Genomic DNA, 25129 nt, shown 5'->3' with positions numbered 1-25129 from the left:
TACAACTTCGAACACACAAATGTAACTAATATGATATAACCGCGCTGCTTTACCCCACGTACTCATGACCGAATATTCATGACCTTATTTTAGGGTGAAGTAATCCCTTAAAACAAACAGAAATTGCTGCCAACCTTCAGCACTGACAGAACACTAAACGAACACACAAATCCTACTATGCCAAACGCAACATCTGCCTTACAGTAAATCAATTAGGTCTACTGAACAACCTTAAGTCAAGTACTTAATATTCACAAGCAAAGCCCTTTCAGATCACTTCTACAACCCCAACACATTAAAGGCTAAATGAGGAGGTGCATAATGCATATTCACCATTTTATGGACTTGAATTGAATATTGTACAATACACTTCATGAATGTTTCACCATGACCAGGTGTGATGGGTCAGGGTTCCAGGTTTTTCCCCCAGGTTTCCAATGAAAAGTGGTTACTGATCTCTGATTTCTGAGTTACGTTTATTAAAACAAATTGCTTCTGGGTGAACAGAATTTAAGCCACTTCTGAAAAACTGCTTATAGAGACTGTTGTGCCCTTATTTTTGATGCTGGTCTATAATTGTGGTATCATATGCTACCGTTCAAAAGTTTGGGGTCGGTATGATTGGGGTCGGTTTTTTGAAAGAAGTCTCATTCTCACCAAGGCTGCATTTATTTGATTAATACAGTAAAAACAATAATATTGTCAAGAAAGTCACTTTACAAGTCAAGTCACCTTTATTTATATAGAGTTTTATGCAATACATATTGTTTCAAAGCAGCTTCACAATAATAAACAGGAAAATAATGATCCATGATGCAAACTTCATCAAATGAGACAAATTCAAAATCTCTACAGAAGACAATAGTTTCATTATTTAGCTTAAGTCAGTTGTTGATTCCATTCAGTTCAATAACTGTGTTGAAGCTACAAAATTTGTCAGTTCAAAAACAAAGCTGAATCAGCTTTAAAGCAGCTCCGCAAAAAACGGTGTCATTGTATAGCTCAATTCAGTTCCAGTTTTGTTCTCATCCAATAGAGTCAGTGAAAAATGATCACAATTTAAAATATCTGTTTTATATTTTAATATATTTAAAATGAAATTTGTTCCTGTGATGAATTACATATTGTAATTCATTCAGTCTGTATTATAACTGTTGTTACTGTCACTTTTGGTCAATTTAATGCACCATTAAGGTATTAATTTCTTTGAATGGTAGTTCATAATTCAAATAAAGATCCTAAATGGCAAAAAAGTCAATTTACCTGTTGGTAAGAAGACATCTAACTATATACAGTAAGTGTGGCTTTTGACCAGAATGACCACATAAGGAAGTGACTATGTCACAAAAAAAATAAAAAAAATAATAAATAAATAAATAAATAAAAAAATAAATAAAAAAATCAAGACCCAGGCACTTCCTCTGACTTTGGTTGGTTCATGTTGCAGAAACGGGAAGTGGGCTCTGGTCCCATCTACCCCTCATCTGTACTTTCTTGAGTCTAACGCAGAGAGGCTGGTCTCATCAGTGTTTGAAAAGCCCACCACCGGTGATATTTTAGCACTCGGGAGAGATAATAAAAGGCAAAATCAAATCATTTGATTAAAGTTGAACTAGGAGTGCGGGACCCCTGCCTCTGTTAACGACTGAAGCCCTTCTATCAGGAAATCAGACGGTCAATCAGAATAATTTGGCTGCTGTGATGATGACATCCCCAACCTGAACATACCCCCAACTGTGTGTGTGTGTGTGTGTGATCATCAGTGAATGGAGCGGTGAGAATGGTTTCCACAAAAATAGTATGCAAACACACACACTCTGGGTGCTGAATGTTGAGGAGGGGGGAGTGTGTTTGTATGATGGTGATTTGGAGTCTGAGTAGTTGAGGGCAACAAATGTGCGTGATCCACAAATATATTCTGAATTCCAGGGTGCAAATAGTGCAATCGACTGTGAGAGGAAACACACACACACACACACACACACACACACACACTTAACCCCACAGAGACAAAGCCACGGACGAGCAGGCCAGTGTGCCTGAGGATACTGTAGTTACTATAACACTGCTCAAATAAAATTGTCTTGTGCGCTGCGCTGACAGGTGCTTACACACACATACGCTGCATTTGAAATCACATGAAAAACAGTATGTGACAAAAAAAAGTATGTCCGAATTTGCAATACTCATAAAAGAGTGGTAAAAAGTACCGGGATGACCTATTATTTCCAGCAAGATTCTGAAGTGTGCATACAGACACTTTACTATCCCATGAGGCCAATGGAGAGGATTTGTGAATGGCAGTAAAGCAATGCAACTGATGCTGGGAGGTCACATGATAAGACAACATGACGGATGAAGCACATCTGGATTACACTTACGGCACTTTTCCACTGCATGGTACAGTTCGGTACGGCTCGGTTCGGCTCACTTTTTGGCGCTTTTCCACTGCATGGGACTGCTCGGTACGGCTCGCTTAAATAGTACCACCTCGGTTGAGGTTCCAAGCATGCCGTACTGATACTAAATGTGAGTGTAAACACTGCAGATCACTGATTGGTCAGGGAGAATCGTCACTACCAGCGTCATTGGATTTGAAACACGAGACACCAACCCGCTAGATTTAAATAGAGAGTAACAGCCACCGCAGTATCATTTGTTTGAGAAACGACTTGCTTTAAATGACCGTTGCCCATAACTTGAAAAAAGAAATGGCTGTATCGTGGTCAGTAGACGAGGTGCAGATCCACGACCGTAGAGGCGGCGCAACTATACAATCAGTCTATAATCCCACCCACTTTGAAGCAGTACTAAACTGCAGTGGAAAAGCAAACCGAAAGCAAAGGGAGCCGAGCCGTGCCATACCAAGCAAAGCCAAGCCCAGCCCAGCCAAGTAGTACCACGCAGTGGAAAAGCGCCATTACACTACACACAGTCGTACTATATAGAACATACTTTTTTAGCAGCTGCAAAGTAATTAGTCTACTTATTCAAAATAAGTACCTACACAAGAGCAAATGCGATTTCGGATGCAGCCATACACATAGGCTAGGCTGTTTTTAAGCAAACACTAACATACTTACTGAATAATACACACCACTTACATGGGATGCAAACAGTATATATAGAATATGTAAAACAGTATGTAGTAGTGCACAAGGACAAATGCTTCAAACAGTACATTGCTGTCAGGTGATCCAGCAGTGGTGGAGCAGTGGTGTCCAGACAGAAATAAAAACATTTAATCATTTTAACAACATTTTGGATTTTTTTTTTTTTTTTTTTGACAGTCCAATTAAATAATGAGTCAAGAAATAGAAGTTAAAAGTTGATATTACTTTTGATTAATGGTCTTAATCCAGGGATTCCCAAACTTTTTTGTCAGCCAAACCCCTTTAACCTAAAATATTTACTTGTGACCCATAAGATTTTAAGTTAATATTTCAATAATTCAACACATTCACTATAAAACTGAACAGTGAGATTAATTATATGAAATGAGTTTGTTTCACTCAAATAATAATGAATGTTCATTGTACAAAAAAGTTGCATGAACTCAAAATTTCATTGTAGTAAGCTGAACTTAATATGATTGAGTCGAGATTTCTCAGATTTCTAATTTCTAGCATGCTTTGCGTCAGACTGTATAAATAAATGTTGAAATGAAGTGTTATCTTGTGTGTTTTTGCACAAGATTAACTGACAACTGTGGGAGCGAAGGGAGGCCGGTGACGTGATTGTTAATGAGAGACACCTGCGCACCACACTGGCCTTGCTCCGCTTCCACGGCTCTCGGCCCCACCCCAATTGTCACAAAAAGTTCTACTAACTTAAAAAATGAGTTTGCTTACTTAAATGTTTTGAGGTAATAAGTTTCCTCAAATGTTTTGAGTATTTTGAACTTCTTGAGTTTTACAGTGCATTAGCTCTCTAATGTCTGTTAATGGTCACATGATATACAGGTAAACAAATAACAAGAAAATAATAAGGATAAGGATAATAAGACAATATTACTAGGGGAAAATTGAATTGTGATTCCAGACTGACTTTAAGCTCAAAGTGAGCACACTGCACCGTGGGATTTAGGCCCCGTCCACACGAAGACGCGTTTTTGTGAATACGCACAAATTTTGTATCGGATAGGTGTTCCGATCACACGGATCCAGAGTTTTCGGAAGGTGAAACCGCTATTTTTTGAAACCGGGTCCCAGAGTGGATAAATCTGAAAACGGCATCTTTGCGTTTTCGTGTGGACAGCCTATCCGTATCCTATCCCATCACCCCTCGTGTCGACCCTACTCAGACGCCGCTAACAGCACAAAACAGCAACAACAACAACAATAATAGGTTGCACAAGGTTTATGCGCATGCTCCAAGTCTTATTCACTGTTTTAAGTGTATCTCTGTGGCAGAATTACAGTGCCACATACTGGTCTGGCATGTATACTACATCGTTTTGAGTCGTTTCAGTGGTTTCGTGTGGACGCAGATATTTCTTGAGACGAGGAAAAAAAAAAAGATCGGATTGGGTAAGCTCCGGCTTCGTGTGGACGTAGCCTTAGTATACAGCAAATGTAGTAGGTTGTCTGTGTAAAATGAGTAAACTGTGTGTAATATGCCTAATGCATACTTACAAAATACAAGTAACATGCTATTCTGAACCGTAAAGGTAACATGGTTAGTCTTTGATATGTCATAACTACACACTCTTCTGCCATTTAAACATTTTTCTCCAGTGACGGCCCTTCAAAATGAGCTGCATACTACATAAAATTCAATTAGCTTCCAGTGTCAAATGACCTGACGAAGGCGTCAACGTCTTCGTCCCCTGACCTTGCATCCTTTAACCTGAGGCGAGAGTGTGTGAGGCTCCGGATAATGAAGGATCGGGAAAGGTCTGAGCACACTAACAATCCTTCAGTCTCGCCCTTTGTTCCCAAGTACACACGCACCACGCTATTTCTGCCCAGGAATTACAGGAAAAGCATTACAGGGAAAGAAAAAGAGGCCAAAATGAGTGCGACATAGGGTGAGAGTGGGTGAGGGAGAGGGGTGTACTCCATATGACCACTTTAATGCACTAAGATGTTGTTGAGCAGGAATATTATTGATGTTTCTGTGGCAACACGGGCTGAAGCTGAGGATTATACTGCCAACACTCTTGAGAGAGAAAGAGAGAGAGGAAAAACAAGAGGATGAGTGAAAATGAAACAACTAAAAGGGCACTGAGGGTGAGGGGGGATGGAGAGAAAGAGGAAGTGGGGTACGACAACAAGAAATGCGCAGAGACGGAGAGAGTGTCCCCTCAGCAGAGAGATGACACTGTGTGTGTGTGTGTGTGTGTGTGTGTGTGTGTGTGTGTGTGTGTGTGTTTGTACTGTAGTCTTCCTAGCTTTTAAATCTTCCTAAAAATCCCAGGCCACCTTTCTCTCTCTAATTCTCCCTCTTTTTGCTGCTATCAATCAAATTTGCCAGTAAAATGATCATCTGTTTAGGATTATCTTGGCTCAAGCCATCTCTCGAATTACAATAGCACTACTTTTATTCATCTATCCAGAGGGTCATCCCTTAAAACGTGTGTGTAATGGTTTGTTAATGTACACTGCTGGTGTTCTACTGCATTTGCATAATTGTATGGTATTATAGTGCAGTCCAATATATATATATAAAAGATATAGATATATATATATATATATATATATATATATACACGCATAATACGATTATCTTCTAAATGTGATGAAAAAATACCAATATCATTTCCAAAATCCATTTTCAGAATGGCCAGATAATGGTATTGTAAATATCCATCCCTCTTTATGTAGGATTTGCAAAAAGCTTTTGTTTTGCCAGACGCTTTTGGAGCGCTGAATGAACATTCATTTTTTTATTTAATTTTTTTGTTTGTTTCTCCTCATTTAGTCATTGTCGAAAAAACGTGGAAAAAAACATGACTCGTTTGTTTGATAAATGCCATTGGCATTTCAATTATAAAACCTAATTACACACTCTCTAAAGATTGTTCAAAAACTCCCTCCCGCTCCGTAAACACCTGCTTCTCACATTACCTAAATTTAATCTCCACACTAAAATTGTCCCCACACTTTAAATTCCAAATAAATTTGCTATTACAAAACGTACTAATATGCAGGAACAGACATCAATAAGACAGAAAAGCTCTGGGTAGTTTTTGCTAAATAAATAGCATCATTCATTATCCAGATTAATACTTGCGCCGACTAGCTTCCAATTAAAATAATTTACTCACATTGCCAACGAAATTTACAGGGGGAGGAAAAACAAAATAGCAGCAGGAGGTTTTACGTGTGTGTGTGGGGGGGGTTGGGATAGAGAGAAAGAAGCTACAGGGTTTGTTTCTAAATGGAGTCTTAAAGGCTGTCATGAGTCAAAGTGCTCTATTTAAGGCTGTATGGGCATACACACACAAATAAACACAATCACACACACATATAACATAATCCAACCCAACAAGTGTGCAGAAAACGAGCTGATGATTGTAATGTTAACAGGCCCAATGCGTATCATTCGGTCCAGTTAATTCTAGTGGAAAAAAGACTAATGTAATCCATTCACTTCAATCGCTCCATTCCTTCCTCTCTTCCCCTCCATTTGGTATCAAAAATATCAACATGCTTCACTTCAAAAATCTCAGTCTGACTATGAATGGCAAAAAAGTCAATTTTAGGGTTGGCTAAATAATTAAGCAACTGTAAAATAAAACATGATTAAGCAGGTTCCTGAGGAAAAAAAAAATTATCCGCATTCATATTAAAAAAAAAAAACATCCCTATGAATCCACCAAACGTGCTCATCTTGGTCTGACAGGTTTTATTATCCATCTTGACCTAAAGCCTATCAGACAATGGCGTTAGACCTTAGGACACATCTTTGAAAAAGAAAACTGGAAGAAAAAAAAAGCAGCACTCCTGCTCAGACTGGGCTATGTTGGGATCCATTTTCCTATTTTCATTTTCATTAAAATGTTGCAGCTGCTGCCACCTACAGGTGAGAGGCAGTACAGCAAGACAAAACTTTTATATCATTTAGGTTGAGATCTTAAATGGCTTTTTTTCATACTTCAGGTGTTTCTACTTCTAAATTTTAAATAAAGTCGCTTACAACTTGGGACACTATGTAGGACACTTAAAATTTTGCACAAAAATAGACACAGAACCAATATAGGGCATGAAGTGGAGATAAATATTAAACCATGCTTATTTTAAGACATATTTGTGTCAGGGTATGAAATGAGGGGACAAAATTAACTTTGAACCTTCATCATTTATTTTTGCTACTTTTTTACACTTGTCCAAAAGCCAGACTTATTTATTTATTATAAAATGTAAGTCTGGCTCTATTATGTCTTAAATTTATGACATATTTCAATTTAAAATATGAAAATCTATCATTTTTTCTGTATACAGAAAATACATGAAAATTATATAAACAAAGACTGAAATAATCATAAAACATTTCAATATTTATTGTGTGATTTTTTATTTTTTTATTTTTTTGTCATCAATTTTTACACATAATTATGACTGTCCTTCAGTTGTGGGTCATTTTCATGATGACTACCATTGTTTCCACTAGTTAGAGAACATGACAGTGGCACTGTCAGAAAAAATAAAGGTAAAAATAACTTTTCAATCTTTCATATTCACTTAAATATCTTATAATATACATATTTTTATTGAGCTTCATTTCCAATCAGTCTAAATAATTGTATGCATTTAGAACATTATGCCAAGTATGAAATTAGCCATAGCGATTCCACCACTGTCAGTTCCATCACAGAATGCTATTAAATGCAATACAATGGTGGAAATGACATTTATTCACTCAAATATTGATGGTTCAGAGAAAAAAGCAACAAGACAAACATTAAAGAATTGTTCATAGGACCAAAGTTAAAGAAAAATCTGCATGCAATGTTATAATAGAATATCCATACTGAGAGAATGAGGGGTTACAGAGGCCTTGTGATGCATTATGTGAAACAAGTGAGACTACAGTTGTGTTGGAGCGGATGGGGAACAGGCTGTTTGTGCAAACTCAGTCCTCACAAAGGAAACCCACCTCAGAGAAACAACATCACTAAAATCCTGTCAGACTTCAAAATAAACGGCAAAACAAAGAGTCGAATTGCGTGACTGTAAAAAAAAAAACTGTCTCACAATAACCTCATCTTCTAAACAAAGCTTTGTCATTTTCACAAGCATTTCATGAAAACCAAAATCCATCCGCTTTGTCCCACAACTCCAGAAGATAAATTTGAACTTGTTCCCAAGTTCAGTATCTTGTTATGTCTTGGATGTCAAGAATGCTCGGTATACATAGCCGACTTGTATATATTATCAAATTAGTTGGTTGAAGTCTGAATGTAGGACATGTATACAGCGCCACCCATCATCTATACAGACTCAAAGTGCTCAGATACTCAGTTGAGTATCTCTTATATAGATATTTAGAAGTGTATGCATGTGTATTACCATAAGTAGTCTATTCCTCTGCATTGTGCAAACATCTGCAGAAGCATTCAGGCACTCACACACAGAGTATCTGTTGATTGATTTGTTTGTGTACTAGACAGAATGAGCTCTCAGTACGGAGGCCTGAAGAGGACAATCAGCAAGCTTGCTGTATGTGGAGTGCTTTTGAAGGGCAGGAATATTCACCAACAAACAGATGTAGAAAAGTCAGCTTGTGGGTTTTGTGCACTCACTATGTAAATAAATAAAAGCAGAGTAAGCAAGATAATACCTATGACATTTTGTCATGGTGAAATGTATACCAGGTTACAGAGTAAACCGCAATTGACTTGTGCTCACTGTTGGTAGCTGGTAATCTATTTAAAAAAAAACAGCTGTTTATGAGTGGAAATGAGTGTTTTTTGTTATTTTTGGGCTGCTGCCTCTTTTTTAGAATGATAAAATGAAGAAGAGATGGGACATAATTGGGTTGCAGGCTGGACTCAAACCAATGTAAGCACCAATGTGTCAAGATCATGTGCACTAATGCAAAAATTACACACAGTGCAACTGCTTATGTGTTACCGAAAGGCTCTAAATGACTAATGTAAGTGGTGCTTGCACATGCACAAAATTGCCATGGTGGTTTCCGAGTGGTTCACAAGATATTGCTGGGTCAAAAGACATGGGAATTTTACTATCCACCAAGCACATATCACAAGTAGAATACAAATATAAGGTGGACTTACAATAACTCAGGCCAGTATCGCGTCCATTCACATGGGCATCTCTCCCTAAGACAACACTGCATACATAACATTACTAATATAATATTGCATCTTTTTTTTTTTTTTCTTGATCAAATAAATGCTGTAATTGGTCAGCATAAGAGACTTCTTTCAAAAACACACCCAAACGGTATATGACAGCTGCTAGTATATATTGATAGTACCGGGCTGGACCCCTTCAGAACTGCAGTCTGGCCTTCAGAACTGCCTTAATTATTTGTGGCATAGATTCAACAAGGTGCTGGAAACATTCCTCAGAGATTTTGGTCCATATTGACATGATAGCATCATGTAATTGCTGCAGATTTTTCGGCTACACATCCATGAAGCGAATCTCCAGTTCCACCGCATCTCAAAGGTGCTCTATTGAATTGAGATCTGGTGAATGTGGAGGTCATTTGAATATAGTTAACTCATTGTCATGCTCAATAAAGAGATTATTTGAGCTTTGTGACATGGTGAGTTATCCTGCTGGAAGTAGCCATCAATAGAGAAGTACACTGTGGTTATAAAGGGATGGAGATAGTTAGTAACAATACTCAGGTAGGCTGTGGTGTTTAAAAAATGGTCAATTGGTACTAAGGGGCCCAAAGTGTGCCAAGAAAAGATCCCCCACACCATTACACCACCAGCAACAGCCTGAACCGTTGATACAAGGCAGGATGGACCCATGCTTTCATGTTGTTTATGCCAAATTCTGCCCCTACCATCTGAATGTCGCAGCAGAAATTGAGAGTCATCAGACCAGACAATGTTTTTCCAATCCACTATTGTCCAATTTTGGTGAGCCCGTGTGAATCGTAGCCTCAGTTTCCTGTTCTCAGCTGAAAGGAGTGGCACCCTGTGCGGTCTTCTGCTGCTGCAGCTCATCTGCTTTAAGGATTGATGTGTTGTGCATTCAGAGATGCTCTTCTGCATTCCTCGGTTGTAACGAGTGGTTATCTGCCTTTCTATCAGCTCGACCCAGTCTGGCCATTCTCCTCTGACATCTGGCTTCAACAAGGCATTTTCACCCACAGAACTGATGCTCACTTGGTATTTTCTCTTTTTCTGACCATTCTCTGTAAATCCTAGAGATGGTTGTGCTTGAAAATCCCAGTAGATCAGCAGTTTCTGAAATACTCTGACCAGCCCGTCTGGCACCAACAACCATGCCACATTCAGTGTCACTTAAAATTATCTTTCTTCCCCATTCTGATGCTCAGTTTGAACTTCAGCAGACCATGTCTGCATGCCTAAATGCATTGAGTTGCTGCTATGTGATTGGCTGATTAGATATTTACGTTAACGAACAGTTGAACAGGTGTACCTAATAAAGTGGCTGGGGAGTGTATATAGTACATAACTTGTTAGACATATTCAAAGCATATTTGTGTCCTGTAAAATGGAAAAGAGCATAGCGAACGCTTTTGAAGGCTCGCAGCCCAAGGTCATAACCAGAAAGTGCAGAAAGGAATAAAATGCTACCTGAAATACAAAATGGAGTGAAAGAGATGAGAGAGGGAGAAGAGGTAGAGTGGTAGGGGTCACTAGATTGTAGGTAGATGGAGGCTGAGAGTGGAGAGGGCTAGAGTGCCATTACAACTCCAGCAGCAATGATGACCTCGGAGAGTATCTGTATTGACCAGCAGCTATATGTTTCACCCATCTAAACACTCTCGAACAAAAACGTCTGCTTGTATGATTTTGGATTAAATCAGATCTCACTGTACTGTCTGCCAGTCAGTTTTAGTGTGAAATGAAAGGTGCAGAAAGACAAAGTGAGGTTAGATGCACAAATCTCTCAGGTTAAATATCTACTTTTTATATGCAAATTCAAAATAATTTGAGCACAGAGTGCGAAAAAGATTAATAATTGTTCAATAAAAAGAGGGGTAAAAGAATTAAAATGCTTATATTTTGCAATTTATTATTAATTATTGTGTATAATCCAATTAGTGACCGATAAATACTTCTGAACTTTGTTTTATAAATTCCAATGTGGTCAGTGTGGATTTTGTTTTAGTATGAGTTACAATGACTTAAAATGAATTCCCAATGCCCCCTTTTCCCACATCATAATTGACATAACGCCTCTGTAGATGTGCAAAGTTGAAGGAATAATTGGACATATGGGCATCTGATCAATATCTGTGAGTATCTCTAATGCACTTGTCACTAAGACAGACTGCAAACCAAATTAATAGACTGCACGCTTGTCTTTGATGAGTGTGTACTACAGCAGAGGTGACATGCTCAGGGCAAGCGATCATACGCTCGGGTCGCTTTTTTAATGTGCAGCGGCATGTATGTATCTGTAAGAGAAGAGTGAGGTGTAAATGCATCATGTTTTTGTGTGTTTCTCTCTAATGGTCCTCGGGGGCAGGGAGCTCCTCCATCAGCAGGGCATTAGCACTCTGTTGCCCCGCCTGGGTATCGATGGGTCGCTGTGGTGATGCCACCCCCTAAGGGCCACCACGCCCTCTGGACCGTCTGGCTGAGTGACCTCTGACCCTGGGGCTGTTTGGCAGGGCTGCGTTGACTGCGACACAGTACTGGCCATTGATCTTCCACTGACACCAGGACAGCACTTAACACTCCGACTGTGGGAGTAATGGAGCCTGCCTGCTGTTATTACTGACCCTGTTTGTGTGTGTGTGTGTGTGTGCGTGTGTGTGTGTGTGTGAGAGAGAGAGACCAATACTGTGCATCCCTCAACCGTTTCTCTCACTGTCCATCTATATCAATATTAATAATGCACTTCTGCATATCCAGACGAGCAGCAGTGTGTCTACTCAAGAGATTAATCTTTCCTCCCATCTACCCCTCTTTCACTCTTTTCTTCAACCAGCTTAATTAAAAGGTTAGTTCACCCAAAAATGAAAATTATGTCATTAATTACTCACCCTCATGTCATTCCACACCTGTAAGACCTTCATTCATCTTCGGAACACAAATTAAGATATTTTTGATAAAATCCAATGGCTCAGTGAGGCCTGCATTGACAGCAAGATAATTAACACTTTCAAATCCCCAGAAAGGTACTAAAGACGTATTTAAAACAGTTCATGTGACTACAGTGGTTCAACCTTAATGTTATGAAGCGACGAAAATACTTTTTGTGTGCCAAAAAAAAAAAAAAACTTTGTTCAACAATATCTAGTGATGGGCGATTTCAAAACACTGCTTCATGAAGCTTCGAAGCTTTACGAATCTTTTGTTTCGAATCAGTGGTTCGGAACGCGTATCAAACTGCCAAAGTCATGTGATTTCAGTAAACAAGGCTTCGTTACATCATAAGTGTTTCGAAAAGTTTTGAAATTTCAATGGTTCACCACTGGGGAGGCGTGACTTTGGCAGTTTGATGCACGCTCCAAACCACTGATTCGAAACAAAAGATTCGTAAAGCTTTTCAAAAAATATGTCCAGACAAACATAATATGCTTCACTATTATGAAAATATCACAATGCAAAATGACATTAACCCACATGGTACCATAGTAATAGTAAAATATTTGGAGTACCACATCAATACCATATGCACGTACACATGAACATGCAAGTCAATTAGTACCATGGTATATATTAAAATACCATGATATTATCATCAGATAGCCATTACTGTACCTTGATACCACCAAAGTACTTTTTGCAAGAGTTTTAGGCCATGACTGAAACATAAAGACTATCAACAATAGACAGTTGAAAAGAATGCGTCTTATATTAAGCAAACACTGGCAGACAACAGAACAATACAACAGTGGATCCGTTCCACACCCTCTCAGTTTCTCTCTCATGGCCACAAGCTTGTGTCTGATCGCTTCATATCTGCAGCCCATCTCTTCATTATTTACAGTAATAGCCTGTCAAAGCCATGCAGCCTCTGTAAATAACATACACCCACAGTTGGGCAATGTGCATGGTGCATGCACTGGCCAGTTAGAGCTCTCTCCCGGTGGCAGCCCGGGGCTAGCTGCTAAATGGAATGCTTCACCTCAATTGAATGGGAATCATTTCTCCTTTATTTCTCCATGTGCGTGACCTTGTCTTTCTTCCCCTGTGTGAGGTGAAGGACGCAGGGGGCTCGCCGCTGGCTGGTGGGGGCTTAGTAGAGGCTGGAGAGGGACATTAGAGAAGCGGTCTTTACCAGACGCAGACCCGGAGCCCAGGTCACGGCAGGGGAAAGAGGCTCTTGAGTGATCTGATTGCCTGGTGCAGGATGCGGTGGTCCTTAGAAAGGTTGCTAATAGCATAGCCCCCTTTTAGTGAGCAGGACAATACTGGCTAATTCAATCTGATGCAGAGCTCTTGTATACACACAAGAGTACATACAAATGTAGACGGGCGTTTAACTGAAGAGAAAAAGCAGCAGAAAATATGTGTGTGCTTACATCGACGCGCACACACATACGCGCATTCCTGCTGAGGTTCAGGCTCATTCGCACATTCGTTCCCCACGAATACTCGCTAGTATAGCTACGTGTACCACAGACTGGAAAAGCCGATGGCACTTGTTTTGAATTGATTGCTAAAACGCTGGGTTTTGTGGCACAGGAGAGAATGGACTTAAATGATTCGCATTGATTAGTGATGCCCCACTTTGAAGCACGCTATGGGTTTCAGCTCACACTCGCAGCGAGGGCAACGGCACATCATCAATGTGTGCATGCGCGCGCGTTAAATTGAGAGTGAGTGAGTGACAGAACAAGTGCGTGAGTTCAGATAGACTGAATTACCTCTTCATGCAATGTAATGTGACACTCCTCAATTAATATCTTCATCAAGAGGGGAATTAAGTGTCAATTTAGCAAGTTAGCCGCTACAATTTTACCAACACAACAGCGAGTCACTTGTTTGATTGGTAAATACAATCTCACAAAGTTCTAGAAAGTAAGGGGGTGGCATTACTAATAATCCAGGTGTTTTTTTTTTTGTTTTTTTTTTAGAACTTTACAAACTGAACAAATAACAAGGGAACATTTGTCCAATCAGATAATGCCAAGAGAACCGTTTTGCGAAGTATGAGAGTGCCCCCAACTGGATGCACAATTAAAAAAGCTAAAACAATTACAGCAGAAACCGCCATATAACCACCATGAGAGGTTTAAAAATGGCCGATCCCAAAAAAACCCACCTAAATAAACATGCCTTCTCTCCACAAGTATCCCTCTGAAGAGTTTCAGCAATGTGTTTTTCTCACTATGTCAAAACACAGAGGTCATATGAGAGGCATTCACTGCCATTTCAGAGGCCCCAGGTAAGAGAGATGCAATTAGGACGCTAGCACGATCAATTAACCAGCTCTCCAAATCTACAGTAATTAGCTTCTCCATTGTGGAACAGTTGTAAAAAGCCACTTGGCAAAGCAGCGAAAAAGCATCGACTGGATTGTTTGGAGAGAATGTGGGTGTGTGTGTGTGTACGAGTATCATTGTGTGCATCTTTGTGTGCCACAAACTGTTATACAGAGTGTGATGTGATTGTGTGCTGGAGAAGGGGTGGGTGTTGGCAGGCTCTTTAACTGGTGTACTTACAAAACAATAGCGCATCTCTCAAACGGCGGTCAGATATTTGAAGATCACGGGCACGGATTCTACCTGAAACGTACAGTTGTGTTACTTTTGAAAGGCTCTTTTCTGGGACAGGCTTTATAGACATGCACCTAAAAAGCTCAGTGGGGTGGTTTGGCATCATCTGGCCACCGGACCAGCACTACATCAATCCCCCATAATCCTTTTGGGCCGGATGGGCAGGGAGAGGTGGGTGAAAGAAGCAGCAACGTCACCCCCACAGCACTCCCCTAATTCTGCATTCTGATTGGTCGGCACAGCCTCAATACGTTTTGTGAAGCTTGAACCCCTGGGCTGGGACTAATAAATGACTTCTCCTTTCTGCTGAAGATTACGTCCCCTTATGGCTCTACCAAGACAATGAGACAGGAACCAACCTGCTGGAAAAAAGGTGGGCCGCCCTGAGCTGGGTGAGAAGGTAGAAACGAGGTGCAGTGGTTGAACCAGTGTCCATTCACTAAATTCATTCACAACTTGGCCAGAAAGTTTACTCACCCTCATGTTGTTCCAAACCTGTATGACGTTTTGTCTTCTGCAGAATATAAAAAAAAGATATTTTGAAGAATGTTTTCCTGCATACAACTAACGTCCAAAAACTACACTGAATGGACAAAAAAAACGGAGGTGATTTTAAAATATCAGAAAGTCAAGCGGGTTTAGGGCAACATGAGGGTGCGTAAATGATTTTCATTTTTGGGGAAACTCTAAGACAGAAAATTCTACTTTGAGCCATTGAAAAGAAAAATAAGAGTGGACAAAAAGCAAAAGTGTGGGGCCTCTGTCCTGAAAAGCTAGTGATGTGAAACGGCTTGCGGTACATATGAAAAAGTGCAGACAATGGGCAAGCCAAGTAATCAGACCGTTTCTACACTTCTCTGCACCGCAACCCAAAAGCAGGGGGTGTGGGCTTCTTAATCTGGCTTCTCTTGCCAGAGCTGGGATCTGGAGGTGTCATATTCCTCCAAAACATTCCTGCTCCTTTCGCTCCAAATGGCCGACGTTTTGTCGCCAGTGCAGGGCCCCTGTAATGAACCTGGGGGGGGGGGAGATCTTCAGAACTCAATGACTGGACGTAATTACTTCTCTCCTTTTCTTCGGTCCTTTTCTCCGTACTGGCTCTCCCTCAGAGCCGTACCGGCCCCCAGCTTTCGGGCTGGCTGGTCAAATACAAAAGACAGGCTGCACCACGTCCAGCTTGGGGAGGGGGGGGAGAGGGGGAGTATTTCAGGATCCAGAACCCCCGATCAGCTGTCACAGAGACACTGAGCGACTCAGCACTCTTCACCAATGCCTGTGACCTCACAGAACCGACCTTGACAACCATCAAACATACTTGACAAATAATGTATGTGATCTTGGCTGCCATGGTAAAACATATTGATTCATTCTGATCAACTTTAACTTTTGTGAAATTAATTATGATTAAGTATATTAGTTTCAAGGTCAGTAAATTACAGATAAATATATCAGCCATCATCTGATTTATTAATATCAATATTGATACTGGATATATCAGCTGTCATTGGATATACATTTAGATTACCTTTGCCAATTATTTAAACACCTACTTAAAGTTATTTTTAAAAAGATGATAACTTTAATAACACTGTTAAATGTACATTAATCTTTAGAAAATCTAAAATGAATATACATTTTTCTTACTTTACATAATGTTGTAATGCCTAAATTCAATTAGCATTTATAATGATTGATTTTGTTTTTAATTGATTTAGACAAAATAGTCTAGAATTTTAATAACGTTTATCGGCTATAACGGCTTATTATCAGTGCATCAAAGATAGATTAATATATCTGTTGTTGTTTTCACAATAGAATATAAAGTTTTAAATTAAATTAAAATATTTACTATTAATATAAATGATTAAAATTAACATTTGTAAAAAACATAAAAGCCTATTAAAAAAAAAAAAAATGTATGGCATGTTAGCTGTGTTAATTAGGTAACATACATGTAAACCAAGAGACAGCACTTACAAAAATAAGAGTGAGAGTCATTACATTGAGTGTTTTGCAGATGGACATACATTCAGACAGCACACACAGGCATCCCTCCCAGGAGTCAGGTTTTTGGAGTGCTGCCCAAGCTCTGAGTAAGAGGTAGCCATTCACATGGCTTGTTCTCCACCAAGACGCTAATCAGATAAATGATCTATTTGTTTTAAAACATCATCAAGTACATTAGGGCTGCTGGAGACCTGGCATGGTTGCTAGGCAAACCGGGAACCGGGGACTCGATACAGGCGAAAGGGTGAATTCGAGCATTGAGGGGGGTCCACAAACGCACCAATAGGATGACAAAAAAAGTGCAGTCTGATGGACACAGAAATGAGAGACAAATTAACTACATTGCATTAATCACAAGTCCAATGGGAGCACATAAACACACATTCACAGAGAAACAGAGGCTTATGGGTAATTTGTTGTCTCTACACTAACAATAAAAATGCTTAAAAGTACCATGGTACTACCATGGTTCTTTAGACATGGTACGACGGAACTACCATGGAGAAGGCTGAGCTTGATTTGGCATCAAGATTTTCATTCATGACTTTGATTAATTAATAATAAATACAGAGATTACATCTGTTTTAGAACTCTCTGAGATGTCAAAACTATAATATAAACTATTTACCAACAAGATACTGGTGTCATAAGTGTAAGTTTTAAAGGATTAGTTCACTTTAAAATGAAAATTACCCCAGGATTTACTCACCCTCAAGCCATCCTAGGTGTATATGACTTTTTTCTTTCTGATGAACACAATCAGTTATATTAATAAATATCCTGGTGCGTCCAAGCTTTATAATGGCAGTGAATGGGACCAACGAGTATGAAGCTCAAGAAAGTGCATCCATCCATCATAAACATTACGCGTCAGTTATGCTTTTTCGTAAGTTGAATACTGAAGGCGTAGGACATAATCGTTTTGAACTGCGAGAGGCATTACACTTTCTTCCTAAGTTGAATACGGAATGCGGCCTAACGGAAGCTATATATTGTACTTTATAACTTGTTAAATATGAATATTTTTTTACACAAATGCATCGCTTCACTTCAGAAGGCCTTTATTAACCCCCCGGAGCCTTGTGGAGTAATGTTTATGATGGATGGATGCACTTTCTTGAACTTCATACTCATTGGTCCCGTTCACTGCCATTATAAAGCTTGGATGCATCAGGATATTTATTAATATAACTCTGATTGTGTTTATCAGAAAGAAGGAAGTCATATACACCTAGGATGGCTTGAGGGTGAGTAAATCTTCATTTTCATTTTAAAGTGAACTAATCCTTTAAACACCGTTTACCTGTGGTAAAAGCATGGCTTCTCATGGTTTTATCTCTCTCAACTCTCAACTCAGCTTTATTTATATAGCACCAATAAAAACAACAATTACTGACCAGGGTGCTGTACAGTATAACAAACTAACACCATGTACAACATAAATTACAGCGCAAAACAAACCAGACACAGCACACATCAACGACAATTAAAAGCCAGAGAAAAAATATGGGTTTTGAGTTTTGTTTTAAACTCATGTAGTGTAGAGGCAGTTCTAATAAAAACAGGTAGACTATTCCAGAGTTTTGGTGCAGCAACAGCAAAGGCTCGGTCTCCTTTTGATTTCAGTCTAGCCCAAGGAACGTTTAACTGTCTCTGGGATTACAAACAGATAGTAAATCAGTAATAAATAATTAGTAATTAGCATGTTTAGGACAAAAATTGTGTGAACTTCATCAAAGTCTAGCCTTACTTTTGAGGCCAGTTATTTCACAGGCAAGTGAATAGCCAAAAAAGTAATGCATGAGGGGCAAAAGGTGCACAAAACTTGAAAAATGATGGAGAAAGTGTCCAATATTACACAAGTCTAGAGTGTGAATTTCTAGGGTATTATTATTTTCTTCATTCTCACTCTCTCCCTTTTAATTCCAGACTAGAAGGGACCTTTGCAACAAAAGAAAAAGTGTTACCTGGCTGCTAAGGTATGTTAGTAATTACTGTGGCATTACACCCCGCACAATGTCCCTGCAAAGTCTAGTATTGTAATTTCTTTCCTTCAGGGTTTCCTTTATCGCATCTCTTAACTCTGATACAGCTCGCCCCACTGCTGACCCCAGTAGCCATGATTAAGAACATTTGCTTTTACACTCGTGCTTGTATAGAAAAGCAAATCCTTTTATGATGCCATCTTGCACATAGCCAGAAAAAGAACATTATGTTTTATAATAATGCTTCCCATAATGACTTTAATCTGGGTCAGTCATTTATCATTCAGCATGGAGACCCGGTCAGTTCTGAGTCACTAAAACACAGACAATATTTCCTGTAGGTGGCTTTATCATGAAAGCAGTTCTTGGCCTTTTCACCAGTGGCACTGATTGAAGACACTTTCACTGTGTATGATGAGCTGATTTATTTTTTTTTTGGACAGAGCTTTTGCAACAATATCAGTGGCACCTGACGCAATCATTCAGCACGTCACAAGCCACTATCCACTAGCACACTCCAATGACAATCGGATGGAGTAATGATGAATCGAAGTTCGAAATATGTGCCTCATTTCGTCAGAAGCACAACTTCATTTTCTACTATAAAGCGGTTATCCAGTGTGTTCATGTTTTCACCTGTGAAGATCTTACTACGACAGACTCAACAGATGAAATGAGTCAGAGAAGCAGGATCACCAAGTTTTCGCAAAAAAACCCACCCAATTGCTACTCAAAACTAGGCCAATCGCGTTTCACGGGGGGTCTCTGGTAAAAATCGCATTCTAGGGGGGGCTCCCCTGGTAAAATTCGCATTCCAGGGGCTAAATATCATGTTATTTGGGGTCGCTTCAAACCGCAGACATGAAAAACAACCCACGACAACAGTATTAAAGTAGCCCAAATCCACGGGAAAACGACGGACTTGGCAACACTGCAGAGAAAAGTTCTGCGTGAAAGAAGCGCACACCTCCTGTTACGTTATCGTCACGGACCAATGGTAGTACGAAGTGTTTTGCAGCTGGAGCGAACTTTTCCTGAGAGTTCACTTTGGCAAGCCATTTCGAACTCCCAAAACGAACACAAAACGAACTATGTTTTGGCCTGATTTTGTTCAAAAAGTTCGTTCTTCAGTTCGTTCTTCAATTTCGTTCGAAGTATATCGGGGCCTTAAGCATAGCAGCATGTGCCAATGGCTTCTGTGTGTAAGATGCCATGCCATTTATTGTTAATAACGCCTCTCGTCATAACATTGCTGAAGTTGTAATATTTTGTCAAAATTATGAAAATATAGAATATGGACATTATGAGATTAAAGTCTTAATACTATGAGAATTAATTCATGAGGAAAGTATCAGTGAAATGGTGGAGAATAGCAAAGTGAAAGTTTTTTTCATTATAACTCTATAAATAATAAAAATAAAATAACTATAATAAAAAGTATTGTGTTTGTACGTATGTGTATAGTGAAAAATAGTGCAGGTCACCTGACAATCCTGTGTGATCTGAGAACAGTCATAAATATTTCTTACTGGCCAACAAAATGTATTTTGCATTATTTTTTAATAAAGAATAAAATGAAAAAATCTTTGCCCAATTGATAATTTTTGCACATTTGAAGGGAAAAAAATATTAGTAGTAATAGACAGTTTAATTTGATTGACTGAATAGTTCACATTGCTTACAACAGCAGGTAGTTCCTATAAAGTTTCCAGCCAACTGGCGAGAAACTGTTTTATTTATTCGCAAAGGACAATTCTGGCTGGCATTTGGTGCTTGGCAAGTGTTAATTTTTGGACCCTGTCTGCACACGTTCAACAGGCCGTTCTGCAGTAATGAGGGCTTGAGTCTGGTCAGCGAGCCGTCCTGTAAACAGTCTGAGAGCGGCGTTAATTAACTCTCACCAACACAGGAGAGCAGAATAAGGCAGAGATGGAGAGCCAGAACTCTGACCTTTGCAGGTCTAACCAGGCCTCATTGGACAGCCTCAATCTGAGCAATTAGTACACCGGGTCCCCCAATCTACATAATTGCCCAAGCAGGGGGTAGGACAGACGGGCATGTGAGTGGAGATGATTGGACACACACAAACAAACACATGATTCAAATAAAAAGAAAGACACACACACTAATAACACTTATTTAGCTATGAAAAGGCTCTAAAAGTCACCATCACACATGGATTTGTGATAACTGCTCTGGTGGGATGCTCAGCAGAAACCCTGCTGAGACTGAGCGTTGCCTGTTAGTAAGCCTGAATGTCATGATTTCAGAAGGGATCAGTTCCTCCACCTCATCATGTGACCTCTCTGAAGAATGTCTTATCCCAGGACACAGGATAAAGACCCTGGCTGGACTGGCTGAGAGTATCCTACCAATACTCAACAATGTTTGGTTCTCACACATGCATTCTTCATCTGATGCAGACAGAACAGTGTACTAAAATACTATCATCTCGCAACTGAATCTAATGCATTACCTCGCAACTGATCTTAGCAGTTTGATTACTGAAAGAATGACTCTTTATTGAATTAAACACATACAGCTTACAGCTAACTTAAATTGGCAAAAAAAAAATTACTGGTGAAAAGGGGGGGCAAAAAAGAGGGGAAAAACACAGAATGCATTTTTGCTTTTAAAAACGCGAGACGTTGAGCAACATTATGCAACTGCCATCTACACTGTAAAAAATGACCGTGATTTAAATGGTAAAAGTCTGTAAAAATGCTACAGTGAAAAAAAGTTAATTGGTTTACAGAAAGTTTCCGTACTATATACAGTGAATAACTGTACTAGATCTAACGGTACATTTAATGCAATTTTACGGTAAAATACCATTAAATTTACAGTTTTTGGAAGTGAAAAATAAGTCATTGCATAATTTACAGTGAAAAACTGTAAATTGACATTCCCACAATCCCCTGCGTGACGCTTCACATTTAATGTATTTTCGCTGAAATAACTCAATTTCTTCTTAGTTTTTTCTAATTAGTTATGTACATTAGGGTTTTATGTTACATCTAATGTTGTTAAATTAATGTTGTTAAAGTAATTATTGCATTTTTAAAATTTCATGTGTGTTACCATGATGGTGTTTAGTGTTTGTGTGAATGACACTGGGTGCACCTTCTGCGTACTTCTCAGCTTGTGGAAAAGCTGCTTGTGATGAACTTTGATTCATCATGTGACTCTCTCTGTTTGGTGGTTGTCAGTGTATTACAAAGGTGCAAAACAGATATTAGTACTTCATTAGGTTGGTAAATTAACATTATATCAGATAATGAAATGCAGTATTTTACCATAAATTTAACGGAATTGTTTTTTTTTTACGTTGCTACCGTATTTTTTACGGTAAAGTTCTGGCAACCACATCTGTCGTTTTTTTACCATAAATTTTACGGGGATTTTTTTTTACAGTGTACACTGAAAAAAATTTGGTGTAGGATTTACTTTGAAACATTTTTCACTAAGAAATTTCTAGTAAATTTCACAAAGAATTACAAAGAAATGGCAAGTAACACACTGAATTAAAGGTACGGTAGGCAATTTCAGAGAGGCTAACAATAGCAAGCTAGCTTTGAAAGCATAAGATCCCACCCTCCCTTCAGAGTGCTCTCCAAAGCCACACCTCCTGCATAACACATGAACGCGCACAGCCAGAGCAGAGTCTGTGGCGTTAAATCATGTCTCAAAGCACATACCATTATAATAATAATAATGAACGTAAACAAAGAGCTCTGACTAGTACCACCTGACTGCTGCCGATTCAATTCGCCATTGATAGTGTTGCCATAGACATGCATAATTCAGAGTCTGAGTATGTGAACAGCTCCGGGTAGAACGTCACGGGTTGCCATCTCATAATTATGGTAATTACGACATGGTGTGAACACAGCATAAGCTTGTTGTTTTAGTTCAGGAGAAAATGTAAAAGAGGTTTGTTTGAGGCGCTCTGCAATTTTTTGGTACTGAGACTTCCATAGAAGATATATGCACATTTTTTTATATTTAGGCCACTTCTATTATTAATTGCTATCAGGATGCAAAGAGAATTTCAACCGGTATAACAAAAAGTGTCTATGAAAAACATTGCCTAACCTACTTTTAAACATGACATTTTAAAATCGAAAGACTGAAATGGTATTTTCTTGTAAAATGTACTCCAATAATCTTTATTTACATCTTTGAAAAATTATTTTCTGCCGTGTAGCATGTAAACTGTGTGGAGAAAATCTCTATCAGAACTTCATGATTGGTCCAAAGCAGACTTCTTACGTACTCATACTGGTAATCTCATGCTCTATTCACACATGACCTCTAAACAGTAATTTACCAGCAATTTTCCTGAAAAGACAGTTTGTGTAAAAAGAACCTATTGTCTTATTAGCCCCTGCTGGTAGATGTTGTTACTACATCACCTGGCTGCAAAGAGCTCCTCTGAAATGAGTATCAGTATTCCAAACTATGTATACTACAACTACAATTTTCTTTAGTTTTTTAACCAACTCTGACCCAAGCACATGACAGCGGAAGAACTGATGTTTGAATCCAAACCAGTGGTCAACAAGCCTCTCTAAACCTCTTCATGTCCACCCAGCATGTTCAGATAAGACCTTTTGTGTCCCTCTTGATCCCTGCTGGAAACAACAGCACTTAAACCCACAGCACCATCAACCCTTCCAACCCTGACAAGTTGGATCACCGTAATCCATACATTTGGATAGCTAATCCACATTCAGTGCCTCAGAGGACATAGAGACCTTTCGGCTTGTCAAATCCTGAGACGAGGATTTTAAACTGGGTATGTGAGGTGGGTAATACATGGGGCACCCCCCTTTGCAGACAATGAGCCTGCCCAGCTGAGCTGACAAGGACATGGGGGAGATGTTTGGGCTTACCAATGCGTAAGATCAATTAGGGGTGGTTGAGAGGAAGGTCTGAAAAGAGAAGCGATGACCCTGCCGTAGAAGAGAGCCATGCTGCCCCTTTTCACTAATCCAGTAAAAGAGCCAAATATTTGACATTTCATTTCATTTCAAGACATTTTAGTCCACAAACCAGCACGGGATCAGCCTCCTTCCTATACTAAAACAAGTAATCTGCATATAAAAATAAAAAAAGTTTTAAATATGTTTTCCACTAAAAATGTCTGAGCCATTCCTTCATCCTATACAACAAAGAACCATAACTGAAAAAATATATACAAATTCCCATACAATGCCATTATGATTCTCAGACATAGCCAGCAACAGATCCAGAAAAGTATGTATTTGGTGTATCTGCCAAAAAACAGCTTTAGTGCTCAACAGAAGAAATCCTTGGAATGGTATGAAGGTAAATTTACATTTGTGGACAAACTATCCCTTTAATACTGCACTAAAAAGCCCAAAAAGTATTAATTTCTTCCAAAAACAAAAATCTTACTATCCCCAGACATTAGAATAGTAATCTATAACATGAAAATGTGCATTTCACAGCCTATTTAATACACTGGGAAAGAATAATATACTTTAATACCCCTGTCATAGACAGCAGGAGTCAATAAGTTGCTTATTAATAATGTGCTTATAAGGCTCAAGTGTGCCTGCCGCTGGTGCACCTTGGAGCTGCAGCTTTATCTGAACCCCTGCTGCCTGCCATAGGTCATGTTCAGTTTAAGATTACAGTGAAATATTGTTCATTCATAATCAAAAAGTAAGCAGACTGCATTAAAAGAACATGATTACCGCTATGTGATCAGTTTCTGCTCAAAAAACAGAAAGCAACAACTGAAGTATGAACGTGCACAGAAAAGATACTCACAGACATTTCCAGTGTTGTCAAAGCTGCTGAGCACCTCATCCACTCTAATAGGGCCAAGATTGTCTCTGAAATGCATAAAGAAACATGATATAGACATAAATATGCTGAGATACTGACAAATGATTAATGTTAGCATGAAATGTGAACAATATAATGTGTTTAATATATCATATTGACATGACAAAAAAGCAGTTAAACCAAAAATGAAAATTCTGTCATTGTTTATTCACCCATTCTGCTAGAAATAAAAGCTGTTATTATTAGCATAAGCTAAGCTGCTCTTTTTTTCATACAAAGAAAAGGAATGATGACAATGGTTGTGAAGACATTTTCACAGCAGGATTTTTGACTTAAATTTCATCTAGACTTTGAATATAAGTCATACGGGCAACTTTTATGATGTTTCTACATTGCTTTCTTTTTGTTATTTTTTTCATTGTATCACAGACGAAATTCCTTCACAGAAGAAAGAATATCATACAAGTAGTGAC

General features: G+C 39.0%; 1 protein-coding gene across 2 annotated transcripts in view; it reads right to left on the bottom strand.

Moving 5' to 3' along the window:
- The window catches only part of camkmt (calmodulin-lysine N-methyltransferase), a 114429-nt gene that overhangs the window by 88471 nt on the left and 829 nt on the right, over positions 1 to 25129 (bottom strand). For both annotated transcript variants that reach the window (XM_051917562.1, XM_051917560.1), the window contains exon 3: positions 24639 to 24703. In XM_051917562.1, coding sequence (XP_051773522.1) covers positions 24639 to 24703 — 65 coding nt within the window. The remainder of the gene's footprint in view (positions 1 to 24638; positions 24704 to 25129) is intronic.

The sequence above is a fragment of the Ctenopharyngodon idella genome, chromosome 13 (assembly GCF_019924925.1).
Source record: "Ctenopharyngodon idella isolate HZGC_01 chromosome 13, HZGC01, whole genome shotgun sequence".
NCBI lineage: Eukaryota > Metazoa > Chordata > Actinopteri > Cypriniformes > Xenocyprididae > Ctenopharyngodon > Ctenopharyngodon idella.
The sequence above is the reverse complement of the archived record's forward strand: the minus strand, read 5'-3'. Positions and strand labels throughout refer to the sequence as shown.